Below are 25,227 nucleotides of genomic sequence, written 5' to 3'. Positions count from 1 at the left end.
CTAAACCTTCTCCTCGAAAAGGGAGGGGAGGCCTTAGCCCAGCAGTGGGACATTAACAGGCTGTTACTCACTGTATTAAAAGTCGTTAAAAGAACATACAACTTAGATTTACTTATTTCGTCTTAAGTCACAGTACCACGTATAAAGACAATAAATACATAAAAAATAAATATTTCCACTCACACTATCCAGACACGATAATACGTGAAACATGAAAAATTATATATGATCGTTTAGTGAGGTGAGAACGTATGTCAGATACGGTAGTGAATCGCGACCCGTGCGCAGCAGTGCTTTGTTCCGCGATCTTCTCATTCTGTCACACGAACGCGGGTAGGACGTATTATCTCCAATTTACACGTCGAGTCAGCGCGTCTGTTATTTTTGTAAGTATTTACTTTTTTTTTTTTTTTATTTATACGAAATGAATAATAGAATTGTGGATTTGTTTATCAAATATTTACTCATAGAATAATATAACGTAACAACTTACTATATATATATTATTTTATATACGTAATTTATGAGTACGTTACATTATGCAGACATCCAATGCAAATGGTCCATCTAAGGCCATTTGTCCGTCCCATTATAAAAGAGTCCCATATGTACACAAAGTGACTCAACGAACATCGATCCTCGCACGATATACAATTACCAGTTAAATATAGACCATATTTTTTCATACCGAGACCAAAACGCGGTAGGTCTGACAAAAAAATACTTTAAACTGTAAGCGTATATAACATGCTTCGAAATACGAATTATAATTTTGGCATTTGCTATTTTTTTTAAACTAAAATATGAAACAAAACAACGCCAATAACAAGGAGAGCGGTTTACATTAATTAAAAAAATACCGCAACCTAACATCGAAACGACCGAAACGAACTTTTTAATATTTCATGACTTTTAATTAATTTTCATCGACACTCTTGTTTATTTTGCAAACAACTGGATCGCTGCCATCTTTGCCCGGTTATAGCTTCCGGCGCAATAGCGGCCCGACCAATTGGCTACTAAAATCGATTGGAATTTTAAATTTTTACATCCTTACATAGCAGTGTTTTTATATTAGTAACTGTTTTTTTTAAACAACAGCCGTTTTAATTATTTATCTACTCAGCTTATGGAGCCATTATGGTACAGCGGTTAAAATAAGTGAATCTTAACCAATGAATCTGAATTCAAACCCTGACACGCATCACTGAATTTTTACGACGAGAAAAGTTTATGTATACGTTTTATACGAAATGGCTGAACTATGACTTTGTTATGTTTTCGTACACTTACTCGAGTAACTTAGGAGATACATCGAAACAATGTACTAGAAAACTGTAGCTCTTAAAAAAACTCTTAAATAATACGCCTTATTAATCAAAGTGTTCTTCACATTTGATTTAATTTTTTTTCATTGGCACACTTTGCCCAAGGAAGGATGAATTAACTTTGCGGTGACGGAACTCTGGTGTAACAAGTTCTTAGTTACGGTACTTCTTTAGTTCTCATGTAATCAAGTACCTTGTTAAGCACGACTTAAATAATAAGAACATACATAGTATATTGTATATAAGTATATAAGCTAAGACACAGTAGGAATACTGGTGAAGAGGGCACAAATGATGACTACCAATGAGTATAGTAATAGATTACATCCTAAAAATTGCGATTCATAATACCGATGACCCGAATTTGGAAAGAGTAGTCCAATACCATCCAGATCAAATATGGAATTCCCAATCCCACGAAGTCATCAACTTCATTACGAGTGAATGAATGATTACGGTACTTACAATGTTTTCCTTCGACACAAGTTAAACCAAACTACAGACAAAATAAAAGATTTGACACTTTAGTGATGCTCGCTCGAATCTTCGAAACTTCCATGTGTTCATATCGCTGCCCCATATCGATTTTATAACACATATTTTCTAGTATTCAGGATAACATGATTTCATTGGGCCCATGAGACCTGCTCCAGTTAACATTAGATGTCCTATGAGAATTGGAGCTGAGGAACGTAAATACAAACATTTATCTATCATTAAATACGATTAAAGGATATTCGAATTTCAAAAGCAATTCAAACTGTCGTTCAGTCAAGTTACTATGTCGAAAAAATCAAACTCAACGTAGCACTCGATAATGAAATTTCAGAAAAATATATTATGCCGAATTGAATACAATATTTTTTAAAAGATACACGCTTCAAAATATAGTAACACTTTCCATTCAGCCTCGGAATTATGTCTAGGCCCACAAGGCACAGACAGGCCGAAACAAAGACCCCACTTAGCAAAAAATAATATAATTTCACTCTAATCTAATCACTTCAAAATAGGAGGCCTCAATGTCAAAGTGTCTAGGCTCCTTGGATATCTAACTCCGGGTCTGTGTCCGTTATCAACATTTTAAATTTAAAGAATCATTTCGCTTCTGTAATTTGTTATATTTCTTTCAGGTAAATAATCTTCCTTATATCCGTGCATTACTGAAAATATATCGTCCATAAACTCGTAATATATTGTAACCAAAATAGCATGATTATCTCCATAAAAACCTTGTTATGATGTCGGTGTACATTAAAGTGTCTGTGGGAACGTTTTATAAAGATTTATAATACTCTTAAGCAACCTTTGTGTGTCCTTTTGATTGAAATTATTTTGTATATCAACATTTCCTGATTTAAAATCTTATATATTTTTTTAAAATGACTTTTAAGCTTTTTCATAACATTTTCCGTCGTCATTTTCCTCAACTTAAATAATTCGTGGTCGTTACGACTATCATCTTATAATTTAGTTTGCTTTGTTTTTCGTTAATAAAAATTTAGATGAACGCTATACGTATAAATATTATATTATAACAAAGGCTGACAAGTATACTTGTAGTGTTTATATAACCAGATGTCAAGTCCATTGGATGATTTTTTTTATTTGCCGGAAGGTCTAATGACTCTACTCCACTTGATGCTAAGAGGTAGTAGAGTCCAAACGCGACGATCGCCTGTACAGTCAGGAAGAATGTTCGACACTAGCCGCCCCCGCCTTGCAGGCCCGCAAGATGACTCTTTACGCCTCGTTTGAACGAACCCGGGTTATAAGAGGAGGGGAACACGTGAGCTGGTAAGGAATTCCATTTTTTGGGAGTGCGACAAAGAAAGGTGTTGCCAAATTTCTTTGTGCGCGTTGGAATTGATGTCACAGTTAGGCGGTGACATCGAAAGCCAGCACGCGTAGATTTATGAAGGAACGGGGAAGCAGGAATTAGAGAGAATAATTCCTCAGAGCACTCGTCGTGATACAGTTGATAGAAAGCGTTCAGCGCTGCTATCTTTCGACGCAATTGTAAAGGTTCGAGGGTGTTTGTGACCTTTACGTCGCCAATAATGCGGACCGCACGTCGCTGCAACCGATCCAAGGCCTCCAGTATGCTTCAGAATTGTATGTGCTGCAGCGCCATCTACAAAAGAGTAGATATAAAAACTTTTTTCATTACAGTATACAAAAACAGTCATACTCGGTGGTAAGGCTTTGTACAAGCCCGAGAGGGTAGGTACCACCCGCTCTACCATTCTACCGCCAAACAGCAATACTTAGTATTGTTGTTTTTCGTTATTGGCGTGCCAGTGTAAATACAGGTACAAGAGACATAACATATTAGTTATCAAAGTTGGTGACAAATCAACGATGTACGGGAACATTAATATATCTTACATTGCCAATATCTCCGGGCTATTGTAACCATTCAACATCAGGTGATCTGTTTGCCAACCTGCTAACCAATTTTTAAAAAAAATCTTGACAAACATACCAATATCCGTACATATTTTTATACATATGATTAAAGATAAGAAGTGAAGTAAAAACGCCGAATACTGTTACCGCTAATTACTTATGCGAATATCATAGCTTGAGTAAGAAATATATATTATAATTAACTACAAGCGTGTGAGGGGTATGTTAGGTACTTTAGTATCCCAGCCAACGTGTATGCAAAATTTCATATTGATCAGTTGAGTTGTTAACGCGTGAAACTTTAACAAACAATAAAAAAAACAAAATCACGTTCTCTCTCGAATCTATATAATACAGAAATCATTATTTCTAATGATAAAGTGCCGCATTGCCAAATGCAGCATTATGTACATAAAATGTGATATTTAGTACCGCTGGAAACACTAAACCGGTTACCTAAGAAGAAAATAGTTTGGTTTTTAGTTTATTATAATGAATAATATCATTCAACGAAATTTATAAATGAATTTTTACGAGTAAATCATGAGAAATTTATGATAATATTATTCATAATATCATTCGCATGATTACTTTGAATAAAAAAATATTGTTAGGAAATATTTATTTATTCGAAAATTATAATGATTATTTTTTAGTGCAGGAAGGCAGTGCTTTGCGCAAGTCGTCTGGGTAAGTGCCACCCACTCATTATTTATTTTGATTATTATTGTTGTGTTCCGTTTTGGAAGGGTGAATAAGCCAGTGTAACTACAGGCACAAGGGACATAACATCTTAGTTCCCAAGGTTGGTGGCGCATTTCTAACAATGCCAGTCTATGGATGTGGTGACCACTTACCATATGGTGGCCTACTTGTCAATCTGCCTACCTATTGCAAAAATAAAATATATATTGAAATTATCTTTAATGCAAAGGAGAAGGCTTTGGTGTATATTCCCCCACGCTGCTCCAATTTGAGTTGGTGGGTACGATGTTTTCCTTAACTACCGAGAACGAAATGAATAATAAGCACAAATTAAGAATATGAAAATTCAGTAGTGTTCGTCTCCGTGAGCATATCTTGTCAGAAAGCTCCTAGTTCTCTTCATCTTTGACATCTATAATGCATTATTATTCATATGTAGTATGTGTATATGTGTGTGTAAGTATGTATATATGTAATGTATGTATGTGTATATATATATATATATATATATATATATATATATATATATATATATTTGTGTATATATGTGTACGTATATATTATTCATAAAGCCGAGATGGCCTGTGAACGCGTGAATCTTAACCGATGATCGTGGGTTCAAACCCGGGCAAGCACCACTGAATTTTCATGTGCTTAATTTGTGATTATAATTCATCTCGTGCTTTACGGTGAAGGAAAACATCGTGAGGAAATCTGCATATGTCTAATTTCACTGAAGTTCTGCCACATGTGAATTCTACCAACCCGCATTGGAGCAGCGTGGTGGAATAAGCTCCAAACCTTCTCCTCAAAAAGAGGACAGGAGGCCTTTAGCCCAGCAGTGGGACATTCACAGGCTGTTACGGTTACGGTATATATTATTCATATATTCTTTGTTGTTGTTATATTTGTATGTATGTATATTTTCGATTATTAATTACCGCCTTCACGAATTTCCGCTTAGCCTAAAGGTAGACTGGTAGAGAATGCCTTTCGGCATTAGTCCGCCTTTTGTCATACTACTCAATGTGGTGGGCAAAAAGTTTTTAAATAAATAAAAATAAATAAATAGTGCTCACTCGGGTTTTAACTAGCTTTTTTCTGCTAAGATTTACCCGCCTAATGGTGCACTCTAATAATACCGTACGGCGCTTGAATTTGGATAAATTACAAAATCATTCTATTTCATGAACGACAAAGTACGATGAATTATTCTCAAACGTATCGTCCGTGCTATGGACTCTCATTACTGCGACCCACAAAATATAATGAGACGATTTTTCAAGTGGATATTTCAAATTAAAAAAGTTATCGTTGTAGAAAATATTTACGCCATAACAAAATGCGCTAAGAAAAATATATGATTCGATTTTAAAATAACTAGCGGGATATTGAAATGTTTGAACATTTCTCATTAGTGGTATGAAAATAAAATGTTGTATTTATTGCTTTTTTTACAAACAGTATAATAACACAATAAATTAAATTAATACAATATTTTGTTCTACCAAAATATTTAATCCAATAAAGTTTGATATAGTGAACAATATATTAAAAGAGTAAAAATCACACATTAAAAAAAGTCATCAAAAATATATAAGCAGAAAGAAAAATATAACATTTTATATTTTATTTAAAAATAAACTGACTGATTGAAATGAGTATTTTTGTTTATTTTTAACGAAATATCATAATTTTTCAAGACAATATACTGTATCCACTAATTATCACGTCTATATAATATGTATAGTTAAATAATCGTTTGTCTTGAAATCTGAATAGAACAGAGATTTATTTTACATTGCGAATTATTTTTGGTGGGAACTTTAAGTTGGAAATTTTTTTAATGGGCATGTTTGTAAGAATTTTACCCATACGAAGTCGGGAAGGGCAGCATTATATATTTTTAATTGATTCTTATTATACTTACAATCTGTCTCTTTCCACTGTTTATGCTGAATTGAAGATTGTCATATACCATCGAATATATTTAAAGGTCTTATCTTTGGATGTTTAGTCAAAGCCCTTCTGGGTATATAAAACCTACATAACACACATTCTACCGCCAAACAGCAAACGATTGTGAAGCTGCGGGTGAAAACTGCACATAAAGGTCTATTGGTCATTGTCATTGGGTTACACATGTGGCAGACCATTCCTCACAAAGATTCCTAATAAATGACCTCTCAAACGCAAAAATCTTTTTCCAAATCGGACCAGTAATCCTGATATAAGAGCGTTCAAACAAACAATTTTTACATTTACAATATTGGTATAAATTCCATATTTTAATATTACCAATCGTTTTGTTGTATTGCTGATATTTACAGATTTATCCTTATATCTCAGTGTGCTGAGGAACACTTGCGTGGATATAGTATATATATATATATATCACATGTCTGACCGCTTGCTTGATGACTTTACATGTTGCTTTTTATTTTTATTTATGAACATAAATTGTGAGTTACAAAAGGTTATAAAATAATATTGTGTTGCGTCCATAATTAATTTTACTCATATACTTGTTGTCATATTATTTCGTTATATTTTCCGGATTTACTTTACAAAAAATTATCTGATTTATATAAAACTAACACTAGGATAGGTCTTAAGTTCAGAATGGACAAAGACTTATTGCCTCTATCCACGTTCTTACTCTTAATGAGTGTGCTGGAATTACTTGTTATGATGGCAAAAAGGTAATTGATCGACCCTGGTCCCTTCGCTATGGGGACGGGCATTACTTTGTGACGATATTATGTTATAAAAATAATATAAACAAAGACTTAGGGGGAAATGATAAAGATAACCAAAGGTGTTCCCTGGTTCTCTTTAATTCAAATTTAATCGCTAATCTTCTTTCATTGAAATTTATTTATCTACGCCGTTGGCATTAAAAACATTTTTACTTAGGAATTATTGTACAAAATCATTTCTTTATTTATATATAACATTCCTTATTATCGCTTCCATTGGTGATAAGAGAGCTGCTTTTTCATCCTGAGAATTGGAGTCGCGATTCTTCGGGGAAACTGAACATTCTCACCACCATTCTAAGCAGTCAGGAGTTGTCAGTTGCAATTTTTAATTTTATATCTATAGTGGTTTCGCCTGCGGCTTCGTCCACATGTAAGGGGTACCCTATGTCCTTTTCTGTACCACTGATAACACACAAATTTTAGTTGAGGAGCTAAAACGTGAAAATGTAACAAACAAACAAATAAATTCACTCTCGCATTTATAATATAAGTAAGGATTTTAATTTTCAAAAGATTAAGTATATATACTGAGATTTTACTTATTATATTGGCTGTTGCTTGTCTCATCTGTCGATAAAACAATAGCTGATGCATGAAATATCCAAAGCTCATATTTATAAATATCTAAAAACCATATATAAGCATTGTGTATAAAAAGAATGGTTAACAAGCGTATACTTTAGTTCAATTTATTTATCTTTTTTAATATTTAGGCGGGCTGGAAACTTGGCTACCTGATATGAAATGGTCATCGCCCATAGCCATTGACGCTGTATAAATATTAATCATTCTTCAATGCGCCTCTAACCTTACGAACTAAGATGTTATGTCCCTTGAGGCGTAGTTACACTGGACCACTCACCCTTCAAACTGGAACTTGACTAAGTACTACTGCTTGGCGGTAGAAAGTGATGAGTGAGGTACCTACCCAGACGTACTTGCGCAAAGCCTTAAAACAAAGTAAAATTTTCAATGATCCACCTTCATAAAATAATATAACATACCAATTTCCTACGAGTTGTGTTTTTCTCTTCATTTATGGTAAATAAATATAAGATTTACAAATAAACGAATGTAAAAGATTCAGATTCAGATTTTATTATACAACTAGCTAACCATCCCGGCTTCGCACGGCTAGATAAGAAGATAAATGTATTTTGGATATATTTGTATAAGATCCGTCCATAGTGAGCGTCTACGTCAAGGAAGAGCGGATAGTTTAGAAGACCTCTTGATGAGTGGTATTTACCATATTTAAAAAAATATATATTATATATTACGGAGTAAACTAATTTTAGTTGTGTTAAATCGGGACAGGTTTTATAAACAAGATGTGTCGTGTGGTGCCATAGCGTAATCATCATAACGTAAGCGCCTGGACGTGTCAGATGGAACCAATCCAGCAACGATATAACGTCATTTAGGCGTTAAGTTTCTAAATTCTGCCAATTTTTGTTTCCATTTAACAGTTCTATGTTCTTTTTTTAAATAATGAAACTTAAGGTGTCAAAGAAGTCTGAACAATTTGGATCTGTCATCTTTTCAGGTGAACGCTATTGAACTTATTACAGCTTTACGAAAACTTTGTATGGGAGATGGGAGGGACTTCAAAACTAGAAAACCTATATGTTCGTTTGGATATTGGCAGAGTGTTCCCTCCAATGCGAAAGCATGTTAAGTCTTTCAACCTACTCTTAAACTCTTTATGTTCGTGCGATTCCATCGTATTAAAAGTGCACTTTTATTTCCTACGTAGTTTCTTAGACTCACTTCAAAATAGCTTCAGTTAAAACAAGAAAACTAAGTGATACTTTTCCGAGTTTGAACCTTCAGTCTTTGCTTAAGATTCACGTTTTCTAACCATTGAGCTATCTCGGTTCGCCAATACAAAAATGACCGATAAAATATTTGTTGGTTACATAAGTTGAATTGCAACATTATTTATAAAATGTGTAATTTTGTAATAAAAATAACGCCCCTGTTCAAGCGCCCCAGGCGCTTTTATTACATATATAAGTTATAGTAAGTACCATATTCATATTATATTGGACCAACGTTGTATATTTCATTTAATCAATAAACATATGAATAATTGTATATTTTTAAATATAATACACCAATATATTCTGTATTTTATATATTAAAAACTTAAAAATAAAAAAACGGCATTCGCATCGCTCTACCGCTGAGCTATTAAAATAAACTCGCGATATTTAAAATGAAATATGCAACAAAAGTCCCGTGTGAAACAACATATTATCAGAACCTGATTTCTTACTATTATAAAAACACTTTGTCTCGACTTATAAGCATTTGTAAAACATGATCGAAAGTGAAGCGAAGTGAACGTAGCTATAACGTACGTTCATAATTATTTAAATAGTAATGATTTGTATCTATTGAAGTGAAGTGCGTGTTTTTCCATTCCTTATATTTAATACATATTGTTGTGAGTATATCATTATAAAAATACTATTTGCTTACATATTACACTATACACCATATTAACTGGGGGTAGGGCTTTGTGCAAACCTTTCTTGTAAGTACTGGCACAAGGGACATAACATCAAGTTTCCAAATTTGATGGTACAGTGACGATGTAAAAAATGGTGAATATTTCTTAAAGCGGCAATGTCTGTGGGAGATGATCCATTTACCATCAGGTAGCCATCTAATGGTAAATGGATCATCTGACCGTCACTCACTAATGAAAAATATAAATATTAAAATATATATTATAATATATAAAATGGATGCATAATATTATTAAATATATATATATTGTAATAAAATAATACCGAGATGGTAATGACTCTTACCTAGATTACTTAGATTTGGCTAAAATTTTGTATTTAATAAGGTTTTGCTTTTTAAGTTTATAAATATATAAATGTCTTTCGTAAAAAAAAAAACATTTCTCCTAAAAAAAGATGCTGCACATACTTAATAACTAATAACATTATTAATACCTAATACACAGATACAATAAAAAATACAATATATGTTACAATTACATAATAACAATTGTAATATAAACTCCAATTTTAATTTTATTTTTATCATTTGTGATGAATATTTTAATTACTTTTAGTATTACCTTTTATTACTTCTAATATTAACATGATAAATGCTTTTTGTTTTGTTTTTTTACCGAACAAATTCTATACATACGATTGTATATCCTTGCAACGTGCAACATGTTACTTCTGTGTTCTATATTTAATATATTAGAAATACATTTGTTGTGTATGTGTGAAGTTTTTTCGTTAGTGCTTTTTGAACTGTAAAAACTATTTTTTGTATGTAAAACTACAAAAATATTCAGTTCAGTTCAGTTGAATAATATTACTGTGAATTAACATTGAATTACTATCGACACTGAATTATTTGAAATATTTCGAGGAATTAAGATTTTTAATTACGAACGAAATGTTTATGAGTTTGCTTTGTGGTTAGGTCACGTGAATTTTAACCGAAGATTGTGAGTTCAATCAATTCAATCAACACCACTGAATATTCATGTACTTATTTTTTTTTATGAGCTGAGATGGCCCAGTGGTAAGAACGCGGGAATCCTAACCGATGATCGTGGGTTCAAACCCGGGCAAGCACCACTGAATTTTCATGTGCTTAATTTGCGATTATAATTCATCTCGTGCTTTACGGTGAAGGAAAACATCGTGAGGAAACTGCATGTGTCTAATTTCACTGAAATTCTGCCACATGTGTATTCCACCAACCCGCATTGGAGCAGCGTGGTGGAATAAGCTCCAAACCTTCTCCTCAAATAGCGGAGAGGAGGCCTTTAGCCCAGCAGTGGGACATTCACAGGCTGTTACGAATTTTTTTTTTATAATGAGATAACCTGCACGAGTCAGATGAAATTCAGCCACATACATGTATATCTATCAACCCTTATTGATTAAACGTGTTGGAAAAAATTCCAAACAGATTATATTTCAATATTTTCTCGGTATAAACATGATTAAATATAGATGTTCTCCAATAATATTATAAAGACTTTGTTTCGTACGGATTGACATCGAATTTTGATGTGTAGTTTTTTAGTAGTCTGTGAATTTGTTTATAGACTGAAATTAGCTTTAAATTTTTCTTCTTAAGCTAGGGGGAGGGGCTTTTCTATCGTAATGTGATGTTTAAGAGGTGGATAAACGTTGTTGACCTTGCTCGATTGGGCGTTACCGATAAAATCCACGCGGAGACCTCACAGCCCCTGTGGTCTGGCTAACACAACGGCTTGTCCCGCACTGATTTATTAGGCGATAGAGGAGGATGAGGTAAAACAATCAATGGATGAGGTAAAATCTCAATCGAATCGAAACGTTATCGTAGCTAAACCGTTTTCCTGGTATACTAACACGATACTGTTGCGGTTAGGTCGAAGTTGAATCGGAATAGAATCGAGAACGTATCGTAACGATAATAAATTAGTAGAATTCTAGTATATTTTCAAGACAAGTGCTTTTATTTCCAAAGACCATTTGAATTTGACCATTTTAATTACTAATTAATCTTCTATCGGATCTGACGCATTAATTAAATTGTCGTTTAATCATTCAGACAATGGACGGGCAAACCGATGAGGTAAACAGAACCCGATTGAAATATGGGATTTATGTTTGGTTTTTCTCGTATTATACTTAAATAAATAATTGATACTAATTATTAACTGTACAACTATTATGTAACAAAATCGTGAATTTTGGCGTGTATCTACACTACTTGAGCGCAAAATATTCTGCCAACGTCACGTATAAAATAGATATGAGATTATTCCGTTTCAAATTTTGAATCGTTTAATAATCATGAGAGAAAACTATGCTATTCTACAGAACAATATAATAATTAAATAAAAAAATATTTGAGTACAACATATAAATAGTATAAATAGAGTGTCATATGATACATTGATTATTATGACATTTAAAGGAAACACGACACATTCAAAATGGCGTATCACTATAAGTCGTTTGTCAACATATCACGAGCAATACGATGTGACTTCTTATGGAATAGCACTGCATTTGCCGCATTATATCTCTAATATCTAATTACCTTCTAATGTGTTACATCTTTATTACAAATGTAACTCAATTCTGATACAAGAGACGTGACATTTTAAATCATACGGTTAGCGACCATTGTCAATGTATGAAGTTGTTTATATACTTGCTGAGCCACTATTTACGGATGAAGGTGACTATTAAACGGGTACAATTTGTTCTTTTGTGGTCCTAAAATAAATTAAGAAATATATCCTGACATTGACATTTTTTATGACTCTCCCTTCTTCATCTTTAGAAATAAGTTACTTAATTATTATAAAATGCATGATTCAATCAATACTTTTAATAATTTTAATTATGATTTCGCCGATTGATGTTTTATTATAACAATTACATTATTTATTATTTAATTTTGACATTTTTAAAAACTACTGGTGATTTTTTGTTATTTATAATTTGAATTTGATTAGATCGAATCTGGAAGCATCTATGCACACTTGTAATTGACATGCATATTAGATATACTATTATTGTTTTATAAATTATTATTTTCAATGGTTTATATGTATGTTGTATGTGTGCTATTACAAATAAATAAACAAACAAATAAATAAATATATCAAGAAAATCAATACATTATTGAATACAACATCTTTTTTTCCGTTATTGTTATATATTAGCCAAGCACTTTAAAATTTTTAAGAAATTGTTTACGGCGCAAAAACACTATGCATGCAAAGTTTTTTTTAAACGTTCACGCACGTAAAACATTTCGCGTTTTAGTAAATATTTTTTTAAGATATAGTTTATATAACATCCGCTAACAAACATTTAATAAAGAAATGAATAAACTGTCTCCTATTTCTTTATATATAATAAACGTAGAAAGACTAGCAACTGGGTTACCCGATGGTAAATGGTTACCATCGCCCGTAAACATTGGCGCCGTAAGAAATATTAATAATTTCTTACATCGCCAATGCGCCACCAACCTTGGGAAATAAGATGTGACGTAATTTAAGTCTGTAATTACACTGGCTCACTTACCCTTCTAACCGGAACACAACAACACAAACTATCGCTGTTTGGCGGTATAGTCTATGATTAGTGAATAGTACCTAACCCGATAGGCTTGTACAAAGCCTTATTAGCATTTGACATAAAATACGAGCCATATATCAACGACGCTATAGTATCAAAGAAGCCGCAATAAAACTTGCCATTTCAATTTACTTACAAATGAGGAAGCATTAGAATTTAGCGAGCCAAAACATTATTTCTTGATAACACTATAGATATAGATCTCCATCGAGTTCCTCTAATGGATTGGCGAGCCGACAGAACGTTACACGAAAAAAAATGCTAACTAATGTAGATACAGCTAGCCTGGTGTATTTAAGTTACTTTCACGGTATAAAACCCTATCGCTGTAACGCTGTCTGTGTATATATTCATATGTAAAGAGAAACCATTGTAACACCTTTTTAAGCACATTGCGCACATGGATCGAAGTTTATACGGAGAAGCAAATACATTATATAAATAAAATAAAATATTAATAGTATACGTTCATGCTTCCAATATCAACAAATTCACAGTCTATCATTCGTTGCCAAACTTTTTTTGACATTTCATTGGGATACCTTTTTTTATTGCCATACCGAATAGGTTTTCCGCAACTGCAATTCATAAATGTATGCACAGAAAAAAATTATAGAAACAAATATTGAATCAAAATCTCATTTTTATTAGCAATGAATTAAAGTCGAATTTCGCCCACTGCGGTACCTCTACAATACGACCTTCCTGCTGAAATTTGATATGTGTATTGCTACTTTATTACTAATATTATAAATGCAAAGGTCAGTCAGTTACGATTTCACAGCCAAGCTGCTGAACCGAGTTTGATGAAATTTGGTATGAAGCAAGCTTGAACCGCAAGGAAGGACATCGGCTATTTTTTATACCTGCTCGTATAATAGGGGTACATGCGAGTTAAGCTGCGGGCGAATAGTAATTTATAAAGATAAAAATTTGGTGGCAAGAGTCCTTTTTTTATTGTATCATTAAGAGAACCGTGGCGGAAAAGCCTACCTGAACTCCTTGCACAAAAAAGACCGTGTAAGCTGAAAGAGTATACCACTTTTGAACACGGGCTCCTGTGCTCAAAGCATAGCTGTTTTCAGTCGAAGACTAATTTGTTGTTCAAAATATAAATGAAAAATGTATATCTTATTTAAACTATAACTTAACAATACTTAATAGACTGTAATTATTATTATTTGCAAACATCGACAACAAATCAAATGAGCATCAAGAATACGATACTGCCATAATCCGGTTTGTATGTTATTAATACGCGCATTTAATTCTTTTTAAACGTATATTATTATTTTTTCTGCAGTTTTAACGTTTGTAATGACCTTTATACCAAAGCATAATAATGTTCGATTAATTACTTTTTGTTTCCATTATATACCTAAGGTCCTAATAACACTAAGACGAACGATACGAGACGAAAATAAAATGTTATGTTAAAGATACAAGCAGTTTCTTGCGTGTGTTCCTACTACGCTGGCTAGCTTACCGTTTTTGTAGCCTCACGAAAGATTTCGTGGATATATAATTGTAATTTACATAGTGTTCGGAACTTGTATGGATAAATAATTTGAAATTATTCAGTTCAAATGTCAACTTGCATCATTTTAATGGTGTGATTTTTATCAAATTTATTCTCCCTTTATTTATGAATACAATATGTATGTATATTATTTTTCCTTATACGCAATACTATTATCAGCTCGTTTATTATTTGTAGATATGCCAATTACTTTTATAAACTTCTACAGGCTTTCTGTCATTAGATGAAGATTTATATGGATATGTCACTTATACATTCTATTAAAGTGTTACATCTTTATTACAAATATTACCTTCTTATAAAAAATTTATATAGGTTGCTCAAAGTTTGCGTGAAGGATTCAGTGCTTAATCTGAAGTAAATACAACATAATTTCCAAGTTCATAATAATGACTAAGCCGAAGTTATTTGAGCAAATATTTGTACAAATCTTTCGTTTATTTTTTACCAATGCTTAAGATACAATATTTAAAAAAAAAAACGATATTAACAATTATTATCTATGTTGCATCTATCGTTTATATATTACTTTATATAATGATATTGATGATGCCTGCCTGACTGGTTTCGATCCCGGCGGCCAATCTCAAGGGCAACCAGCCGACTGCGGTCATATAGTGCACAACTGGGAGCTAGCACACGCAAGTGCGCTCTGTATTCCATTCTTATAATCCGATGGGACGGCACATCCGAGGCGATCGGTAAGAGTTCCGGCGCAGGACCAACGGCTATACGTGCTTTCCGAGACACTTCCAACTACCAGACTCCAGGTTGCTACTGAGAATCGAAAAACATACGCTGGTGAAAAATTATAATAAATTAAATTTGTTTTTAGTACGTAACTATAAAATGCGAATTATTGTAGGCTTATTATTATATTCTGAATTTAAAAAGGTAGATTGTAAATAGTGTAAAACATATAAATGTACAAAGTACATGTTCGTCTTTGTTTGTGTTAATAAGTACGACTCATTGTTTTATAGTAATTAATAATTCTACATAGATGTACATTGCTAGTCAGATGATAATTACTTAAACGAGTTCTGCTTATATAGTAATTGATACAATATTGTCTATTATAGAAACATATGTTTGTTTATTTCTGACAATATCTTAACCGCCTATTTCGTAACTAACTGGTTCAATATTAGTATAAAAAAATAAAAAAAATTAAAAACTAAAAAACTTAAAATATGAAAGCTTTTTTATACGGAACAATTGACGTTATATCAAAAGAAAACGTAACAACACAATCCTCCGTCACGAGAATTTTGTCGGACGGTTTATTTATGTCATTGTTTTCCGATAGCACTCCATCATCAAATAAATCGGAGTAAAACCAAGACAGTCGTTACATATAGCCGGACCAGAATTACGTATTTTTTTTTTTTTTTTATAGTAAAGGAAGGCGGACGAGCATATGGGCCACCTGATGGTAAGTGGTCACCAACGCTCTTAGACATTGGCATTGTAAGAAATGTCAACCATCGCTTACATATCCAATGCGCCACCAACCTTGGGAACTAAGAATTTATGTCCCTTGTGCCTGTAATTACACTGGCTCACTCACCCTTCAAACCGGAACACAACAATATCAAGTATTGCTGTTTTGCGGTAGAATATCTGATGAGTGGGTGGTACCTACCCAGACGAGCTTGCACAAAGCCCTACCACCAGTAAACACCACAAGTACCACCAGTAATAAACTTTATTAGTGACAAGACATACACTACGTCCTATTCGAGCTTTTTGCTTGCAATACCGCCATCTTTATTTACGATTATTGTCTACAGAAGGAAATCATAAAGTTTATTATAGTATAAAATATAGTTTGTCTGAATCGAAGGTAGGTGACAGGGAAGGTAGGTAACAGGGATTTTTAATAAATTTAAATCGAATGTCAAACAAAAACATTAATTGATATTAGTTATTGTAACATAATCCCCGTGAGTTTCTTCGCCGGTTTTTCTCATATGTGTGAACATAATCTCGATAATTGTAAATTGTAAAAAAATTACACATAACCACACATAACATAACTAAAAAGCAATAAAGAATTCACTTGGACTTTATAGGACATTATAACCAGCTGTAGGACCATTCTATAAGAAGAAACTCAAAACTCAACGCAGAAAACGGTCGTGAAATTTCAGAAAGTTGTATGCGAAATTGACCATAATAGTTATACTATTTCAATAAAACGCGCATCAAAATTGTATATCACCATACGTCAGATATCTAAATTTCACGGAAATTTTAAGTGAGTCTTTACAGAATAGCAATGCTGATTACGAACTTTTTTTATAAATATAGCGGACACAGTGCAATTCACTTGCATATTTAGGAATAAAATGAATTTGAATATTCTAATTTTAAAATTAATTAACAGTTTTAAAGTGAACAATCACATTTGATTATAATATAATAAATAAACTATTTTATTTAGTTGCATGACCTAATTTAACGACTTCAAAATAAGCACAAATGTATTTCATTATAATTAATAATATTCTGGGACATTATTAACATCAGCCCTTTGACCCCAAACTAAGCAGAGCTTGTACTATGGAAACCAGACCACTGATATACCACATATACTACTTTTCTTTTGTAAATAAATACTTATATCAATAATTACATCCAGACTCAGGGCAAACAGGCATGTTCATAAACACAAATGCCTGTCCTGGGTGGGAATTGATCCCACAACCTTCGGCGTGAAAGACAAGTATCTACCAACCCCGCCAACCGGCCGTTGGCCAAAAAAATTTAATTGAAACATTTAACGTAATATTATATTAGTAACTATGTGGTAGAATTAAAAAAATATTATATGACGTTTGTCGTCCGTTGAGATATCTAGGGTTCATTTCCATATTTGTTCAAAACCTTACGAACGCTGCCTTAAAGATGAGATATATGTGATTGAGTTCTAGAGAAAAGTTGTAGAGGTTGATAATGCCTGCAAAAAAGCCACTTTTTGACTTTTCCCTTTTATTGCATAAAATTTCGATGAATAATTAAGTTAGTTAACATAATACGATATAGGTATGGAATCGCGACTGTGTTGTAATCTATTGAGTTATATTCTATTAGACGTTTTTTTTCATATACAACACTTCAATATATTTAGAAATAAATTGCTTTACCACCAAGCAAATTTTATTAAGATAAAATTCGTTTTTTTTCAGTATGTTTCTTGGTTACATAGCTTAAGAGATAATTTAAAATATCAAATACGCGAGGCAATTTTATTAATCATTGGCCATTGCGACTTTTTGGCAGTCAGGAAATAAATCATAGCACTCAGTACTAACCGAACCTCAATCACAATTTCATCACAAGTAAAAATGCTTACACGAGCATGGGTCACGTAGTCTTCTATAAATACATATGTCATCAATATCCTTGATCATTCTTCAAAGCGACTTTAGGTATGTATATTAGGTATATATTTATAATGCACATTATTAATCAATGTGTAATCTAATGCAATTATGTGTATATCACTAGCTTTTATCCGCCCGCTTTGCCAGCATATGTTAAATATCTTCATTTTATATATATATTTCTTAAATACAAATCAAGGACACATAACAATTGCTTCGAGAGATAGCAGCTCTGAGTGCTTTCTATCGACTGTATCAAGGCGAGTCCTCTGCGAAATTATTCACACTAATAGGAATTAGTTTCCCCCATCCTTCATAAGTCTACCATGCTGGCTCTCGATGTCACAGCCTAACTGTGACATCAATTCTATCCCGCACAAAGGCAACTCCTTTCATTGTCACACTTCTAAAAAATGAAATTCTTTACCAGCTCATTCCAGTTCCGCTCCTCTTTCAATCTGGGTTCCTTCAAACGAGGCGTGAAGAGGCATCTTGCGGGCCGACAAGGCGGGGGCGGCTAGTGTAGAACATTCTTCCCGACTATACTCTACTATGCGTGTCGATAGACTATGTGTGTCGTGTTATATATAAAAAAAATGTCCCAGTACTGGACTAAGGCCTCTCCTTTTTGAGGAGAAGGTTTTGGAGCTTGTTCTACCACGCTGCTTCAATGCGGGTTGGTAGAATAGGCATGTGTCAGAATTTCATTGAAATTAGACACATACAGCCTTCCTCGCGATGTTTTCCTATACCGTCAAGCACGAAATTAATTATAAACACAAATTAAGCACTTGAAAATTGAGTGGTGCTTGCTTGCTTGTGGCTTGCGTATTATGCCGCTGTCCTTTTCTGTATCCTTGACAACTCATATACAAAATTTCCTGATAATTCGTTAAGTAAGCCGTGAAAACGTAACAAACAACGAAACAAACAAAACTCAATTTCGCATTTATAATATTAGAAAGGATACAAGTGACATAGAAATATATAAATGTTTAACAATATGCTTTCAGATAAGTACCAGTACAGCATGATTGTTAGACTGGAGCTGGCTGTACCAATCTGTTTCCTTGCTGCTGTTCTATTATGGACAAATTCCGCAGGTTATATATAAAAATTACTATTATTTTATGATAGTAAATATTACGCTTTTCTTTGTATTTAAAACTATCAGTGACCAACCCTGGATTTAAGTTTAGGCCTACGAGACCCCGGCATAGGTACCCAGCTAAAAATAATATATTTTTACTCTAACCGCTTCCGATATATTTTGACTAGATCGGTTTCGGTGTAATTTTCACAATCACTTAAGTATTTTATTCTGGATAGTAGAGATGTTTATTTTTTTAGCGTTTTATAATTAACGTTCGCTAAATCGAAGTATGTACTATGTAAATACCTTATATATTAAGGTATAGCTTAATAGAAAATTTATCATTTTTTTCTTTATAAAATAGGTAGGTGGAGAGTCATATAGGCCATCTGATGTTATGTCGCCATCGCCTATAGACAGAAATATTAACGATTCCTTACATCAATATATGATACAACCTTGGAAACTAAGATGTAAAATGTCCCTAGTGCCTGTAGTTACACTGGCTTACTCACCCTTCCAACCGCATCAATCAAACACAACCATACTTACAAGTATTTGTGGGAGATATCTACCCAGACGGGTTTGCTTGGTGGTGGGAACAAGAATTATATCATCATCCATATATTATAATTATAATATTATACATGGCTTTAAGACGGCGATACTCACCCTTTTCTTTATAGCGGCCACAAACACATATAATTCATGGTGTCGTGGGCCGCAAACAAAAAATTTGGTTTCGGGATTGTTACAAATTAATATTAACTTTTTTTTTATCATTTCACGATGTTTCAAACACTTTACAGTTGTCCTTGGTCGCAAGCAGTTGTTTGATTCAAATGATTTTAAGTGTTAAAAAATCTTGGAAATTTAACATAGTTGATAATAAAGTAGAAGCAGGCGGGCCATCTAGCAAAGCCCGGCAGGCCGCAAGTTGAGTACCGCTGCTTTAAGATAATTAATAGACGCATGAATTAACGGAAATACATGCTATAATATAAATGAATGATTACGATAGAATACAATATTATTCTATGATTTATTTTAATATCCTATTTATTTATAAATAATTTACTATACACAAATAACTTCATCATATCATCAATAACTTGAATGCTTTTAATAAGAATAACAGCCTGTTTATATCGCACTGCTGGGCTAGCCCTGATTTTATATTTATATAGCCTATGCACCACTCTGCTATAATATAGTTTGGTGGCAAGATATACAGATTTTATCTTATCCACACGATGCTTTATTTTACCGCCGAGCGCGAATTAATTCTAAACGAAAATTAAGCACTTGAAAATTATATATTCAATAACTATACTTTTAACCCTTAACGTTTATTACAGGTGTTTTTATACCGAATCTAACAGAAGCCTGCTATCGTTGTCTCTGTCATGTATCAACACGCTGCCAGACGTCTCACGAGTGCACCGCGGGGTATTGTGGCCCTTTCAACATTTCCAGGGTGTACTGGATAGACGCTGGCAAAGTTACACTACCTGAAGATGATCCGGATAGGAACCATGGTAATAATACGACTAAGCATTAACCTGAAACATGAAATCATATACTTTTACTATTTGTTATTTGACGTTTACTGACAATAGCGTCTTCGTGAGAAATATTCTTTAGTATAATATAATTATGTGGGTGATAGATACACTAAGATATTATTTAATAGCTATAAGTAGCGTTAATCAATATATTACCAAGAAATAAACGGAGTATATGTAGCGAACATAAATAATCACAAAATTGATCTAATTGCGCCGTTTCTTTCAAAAATAAATCCAAGATGGCAACTGTCATAATAATGACGCTCTGATAGAATTATTTGTCTTTGACCAATTAAAAAAATTGTTAACGATATTTATAAGTCTAGTGATTAGAACGCGAGCACCACTGAATTTTCATGTGCTTAATTTGTGTTCATAATTCATCACGTGCTTGACGGTGAAGGAAAACATCGTGAGGAAAAAAAAACCAGCAATGGGCCATTCACAGACTGTTACTCAAATTTTTAAAACGACAACATAAATATAACGAGTTTAATATAATCCATGTATGTGCCATGTCCTTTAGCACAGGTACAAGGAAAAATGTATTTTACATTTTATCAAGATCTTTAATAGATTCTTCAATTAATTTACTTTTTGTATGCATATATACCTACTGCATTTTAATTTACGCCTAACGAAGAAGGCCACTGTTAGGTATGACTAACAAAATTTACCTCATTGTAATATTCGTATATATAACAATGAGGTAAGTTTTGTTTGTTTGTACCTATTTATGCAAAACCGATATAGATTATATATATAGTTTGCATATTTCTTGAGAAATCAATTAAGATACATATTATCGGAAATAAAATTTTCGGTTCAAACACTTTCGAAACAAACGCTGCCAATCTTAATATTATGTAATCTTAATATGTGTTTAGAAAATGGTAAAAAGATATCAACAACTTCAATTTATTTTATTCGTAAAATAAATAACAGATAGATTTTAAGCAGTTATATCATGAATTTAATACTTTAGAATCCGAACCGGACATTTCTAAAAATATTTCGTGATATTTAAAAAAACACAGACGTATTGCACAACGCATTAGCGTTTCATTAATCAATAGATTGATTGATAGGTAAATGTTTTTAGAAAAAAAAATAGGCACTAGATGAAATCCTTACGCTAACCGTGCAAAGTCGGAACGATTGACTTGTAAATTATAATTACAAAATCTCAGTCGCAGTTAAACACACAAAGGAGCAAACTACAGTACCTGTCTGTATAAAAACAATCATAGCCTTGACTTTATAGTATTGTTTATTAGATAAATCATTACAAATGGCTGCAGATCAGCTTGTCTTATTATACTCGTTACCGTGGTTGTCACGACATAAAGCTGATACACAAAACGTTAATATTTTACTAACTATATTCATGAATTGTTTTATATGTCCGTGAATAGTTTTATTTACTTATTGTACCAAATAATTGTTACCACTTCTTCAGTGGTCGACAGACTCGTTTCTTCAGAAACTTACATTTCTGCAAATTATTACAGGATGTGTAATGCGATGCGATCTCTTTACAATATAAATCTTCAAGGAACGCTACTGACATATATTCTAAATGAATGAATATGAACTATGAATATATAATACATATGAATGCACTACAACTATATATATATATATATATATTATTATAGAATAGGTAGGCGAACGAACATGTGGGCCACTTGATGGTAAGTGGTTATCAACGCCTTTAGACATTGACATTGTAAGAAATGTTAACCATCGCCTATATCGCCAATGTACCAAACTTGGGAACTGAGCTGCTATGTCCCTTGTGCCTGTAATTACACTGGCTCACTCACCCTTCAAACCGGAACATAACAATTAAAACATGAAAATTCAGTGGCGCTTGCCAGGGTTTGAGCCCACGTTTATCAGTTAAGATTCACGCGTTCTTACCACAGGGCCATTTTGGCTTTAAAAATCGGAGATACAAATATAAAATAAATTAAAAAAGCTTTGTTCTCAATAGGGGGATGCCTTTACCAGCTGTTACATTATATATTTCTACCAGCAATTAATATCTGAACTTACTTGACGAACCATTAATAGCATCAGCCTAATGATATTTCGCTATCATCAGAATTTGTACTAAGCACGTGATGGTGGTGAAAGTCTCTGTAAGATAGTATTGTTCCTAATGTGTAATGGCATATTAATACGTGAGGTTCATTGAAATCCCTCCCGTAAATGTAAGATGTATGTGTAAAGTGGGGATTTATCACTCGACGTAATCATACCACTTAATACTGCTATGCTGTTTACTATAGTTAAAACCAGTAAATAGTTATTTATTATTTTAAGGTCATGTGAAGTGAGTGATGATTGAATGAACATACTTAAAACGTACTAGTTTTCGTCCGTGTCTTCGCCCGTGTATTAGAGGAAGAATTGGGTATAAAAAGTAGCTGAGTGAAAGTAGTAAAAATAACAACAGTTGTGATCCGTCACAATTTTATACCTATTGTCGTTAAATATGCATACCTTGAAGCCGAGATGATGAACGCGTGAATCTCACAAAATTTATGTAATTGCGCCGTTTCTTTCAAAAATAAATACAAGATGGCCACTGTCATACATAATATTTGAAATATATATAAATATTTGACGAGCCCGTTGGCTTGGTCGGTAGAAACTTGCCTTTTGACGCCGAAGGTTGTGGGTTCGATTCCCACCCAGGACAGACATTTGCATGTGCATGAACATGTCTGTTTGTCCTGAGTCTGGGTGTAATTATCTATATAAGTATGTATTTACAAAAGAAAAGTAGTATATGTAGTATATCAGTTGTCTGATTTCCATAGCACAAGTTTTGTACAAGCTTAATTTGGGATCAGATGGCCGTGTGTGAAAAATTTCCCAGGATATTATTATTATTATAATGACGCTCCGATAGACTTGTTTGTCTTTGACCAATTAAAAAAATTATAAACGATATTTATAAGCCTAGTGATTAGAACGCGAGTATCTTAGCCGATAATCGTGGTTCAAACCCGGGCAAGTGCCACTGAATTTTCATGCGCTTGATTAGATTTTATTATTAATGTCGTGCTTGACGGTGAAGTAAAACATCGTGAGGAATCCTGCATGTGACAAATTTTACTGAAATTCTGCCACATGTGTATTCCGCCAACCCGCATTGATGCAGCGTGGTGGAATAAGCTCCACACCTCCAGAGATTCACAGGCTGTGACTTTACTTAACTTTAAGCATACCTTTGGATTTGTTGAAGATTAAAGACATGAACCAATTTTATGGTGTTTTCAAAAATAGTATTTAGGTGGTCTATATCAATTTGTACAACATATTTTGCTGTAAGTGCTTGCTTTATACTAATGCCTTCGATTTTTAAGTGTTTCTTTTCTTTCAGCGTGGGAAGATTGCGCGCGTAACTATTATTGCTCGAAGCGAATCATAGAAGGTTACTTAGAAAAATTCGGAAAAGTAAGTTAAATAAGTTAATTATTTAGTTATTATTTTTCTACAATCTATCGAACGAACTATAAAAAAAGGATATTAAATAATACAGTTATAGTATATATATAAATAACGAAAAAATAAAAACATTTATAATTAGAAATATTCTAGAAAGAAGATGTTGTATAGTGTTAATAGCTAAGAATTGAATTGAACTACTGGTGGTAGAACTTTACGCAATCTCGTCTGGGTAGGTACCACCCACTCATCAGATATTCTACCGCAAAACAGCAGTACTTGGTATTGTTATGTTCCGGTTTGAAGGGTGAGTGAGCCAGTGTAACTACAGGCACAAAGTATATTACATCTTAGATCCCATTGTTGGGGGCACGTAAGCGGATTGTTAATATTTATTACATTGTCACTGTTACTTAGCATTAGATGGTCCATTCGCCGGTCCAAATACGATTTTATATTGAAAGAAAATGAAATGAAAACTAAGAGCGATTTGTTTTCGAACAGATAATACTAAGTATTACTACCGTTACTTACCCAGAAACTTTAACCATAATATAATTAATAAATTTTTACTTACCCATGATTAAGACGGCATTATTTATATAAATATTTTTTGTCTTGGTTTTTAGGACTGTAATGGTGATGGCGTAACCGATTGTTTTGACTACATGATGATAAATGGTAATGGGGGCTACGGGTGCACTGCGCCGCTCAACCGCTCTGAGAACGGTCGACGGTGGCTGAAACGTTACGAAGAATGCAAAAATTCACTTGGATACCCTTAAACATTACTTAGCTGTGGTTTGCCAGTTATATAAAATAAATATATCGAAGGCTGTATTTTTA

The 25,227-nt window shown here is 33.1% G+C and overlaps 1 protein-coding gene across 4 annotated transcripts; it reads left to right on the top strand.

Annotated features, from left to right (window-relative positions):
• Window positions 1-367: 367 nt before the first annotated feature.
• On the top strand, window positions 368-25,227 carry LOC126771691 (lysozyme-like). Of its 4 annotated transcripts, none has more exons than XM_050491714.1 (5): window positions 368-386; window positions 19,275-19,364; window positions 20,713-20,892; window positions 24,317-24,390; window positions 25,011-25,227. In XM_050491714.1, the coding sequence occupies exons 2-5, from the start codon at window positions 19,292-19,294 to the stop codon at window positions 25,164-25,166; spliced, it is 483 nt and encodes a 160-aa protein (XP_050347671.1). In that variant the 5' UTR covers window positions 368-386; window positions 19,275-19,291; the 3' UTR covers window positions 25,167-25,227. The 4 variants fall into 4 exon arrangements, with proteins under 4 accessions (XP_050347671.1, XP_050347668.1, XP_050347669.1 ...); XM_050491711.1 differs by lacking the exon at window positions 368-386 and adding an exon at window positions 9,506-9,653; XM_050491712.1 differs by lacking the exon at window positions 368-386 and adding an exon at window positions 15,566-15,673.

The sequence above is a fragment of the Nymphalis io genome, chromosome 11 (genome assembly GCF_905147045.1).
Source record: "Nymphalis io chromosome 11, ilAglIoxx1.1, whole genome shotgun sequence".
Taxonomy (NCBI): Eukaryota; Metazoa; Arthropoda; class Insecta; order Lepidoptera; family Nymphalidae; genus Nymphalis; species Nymphalis io.
The sequence above is the reverse complement of the archived record's forward strand: the minus strand, read 5'-3'. Positions and strand labels throughout refer to the sequence as shown.

Coding starts and splice junctions, on each gene's coding strand:
- LOC126771691 (XM_050491714.1), top strand. CDS start 19,292: ATGATTGTTAGACTGGAGCTGGCTGTACCAATCTGTTTCCTTGCTGCT. Junction 19,365..20,712: donor ATTATGGACAAATTCCGCAG/GTTATATATAAA, acceptor CGTTTATTACAG/GTGTTTTTATACCGAATCTA. Junction 20,893..24,316: donor TGATCCGGATAGGAACCATG/GTAATAATACGA, acceptor CTTTTCTTTCAG/CGTGGGAAGATTGCGCGCGT.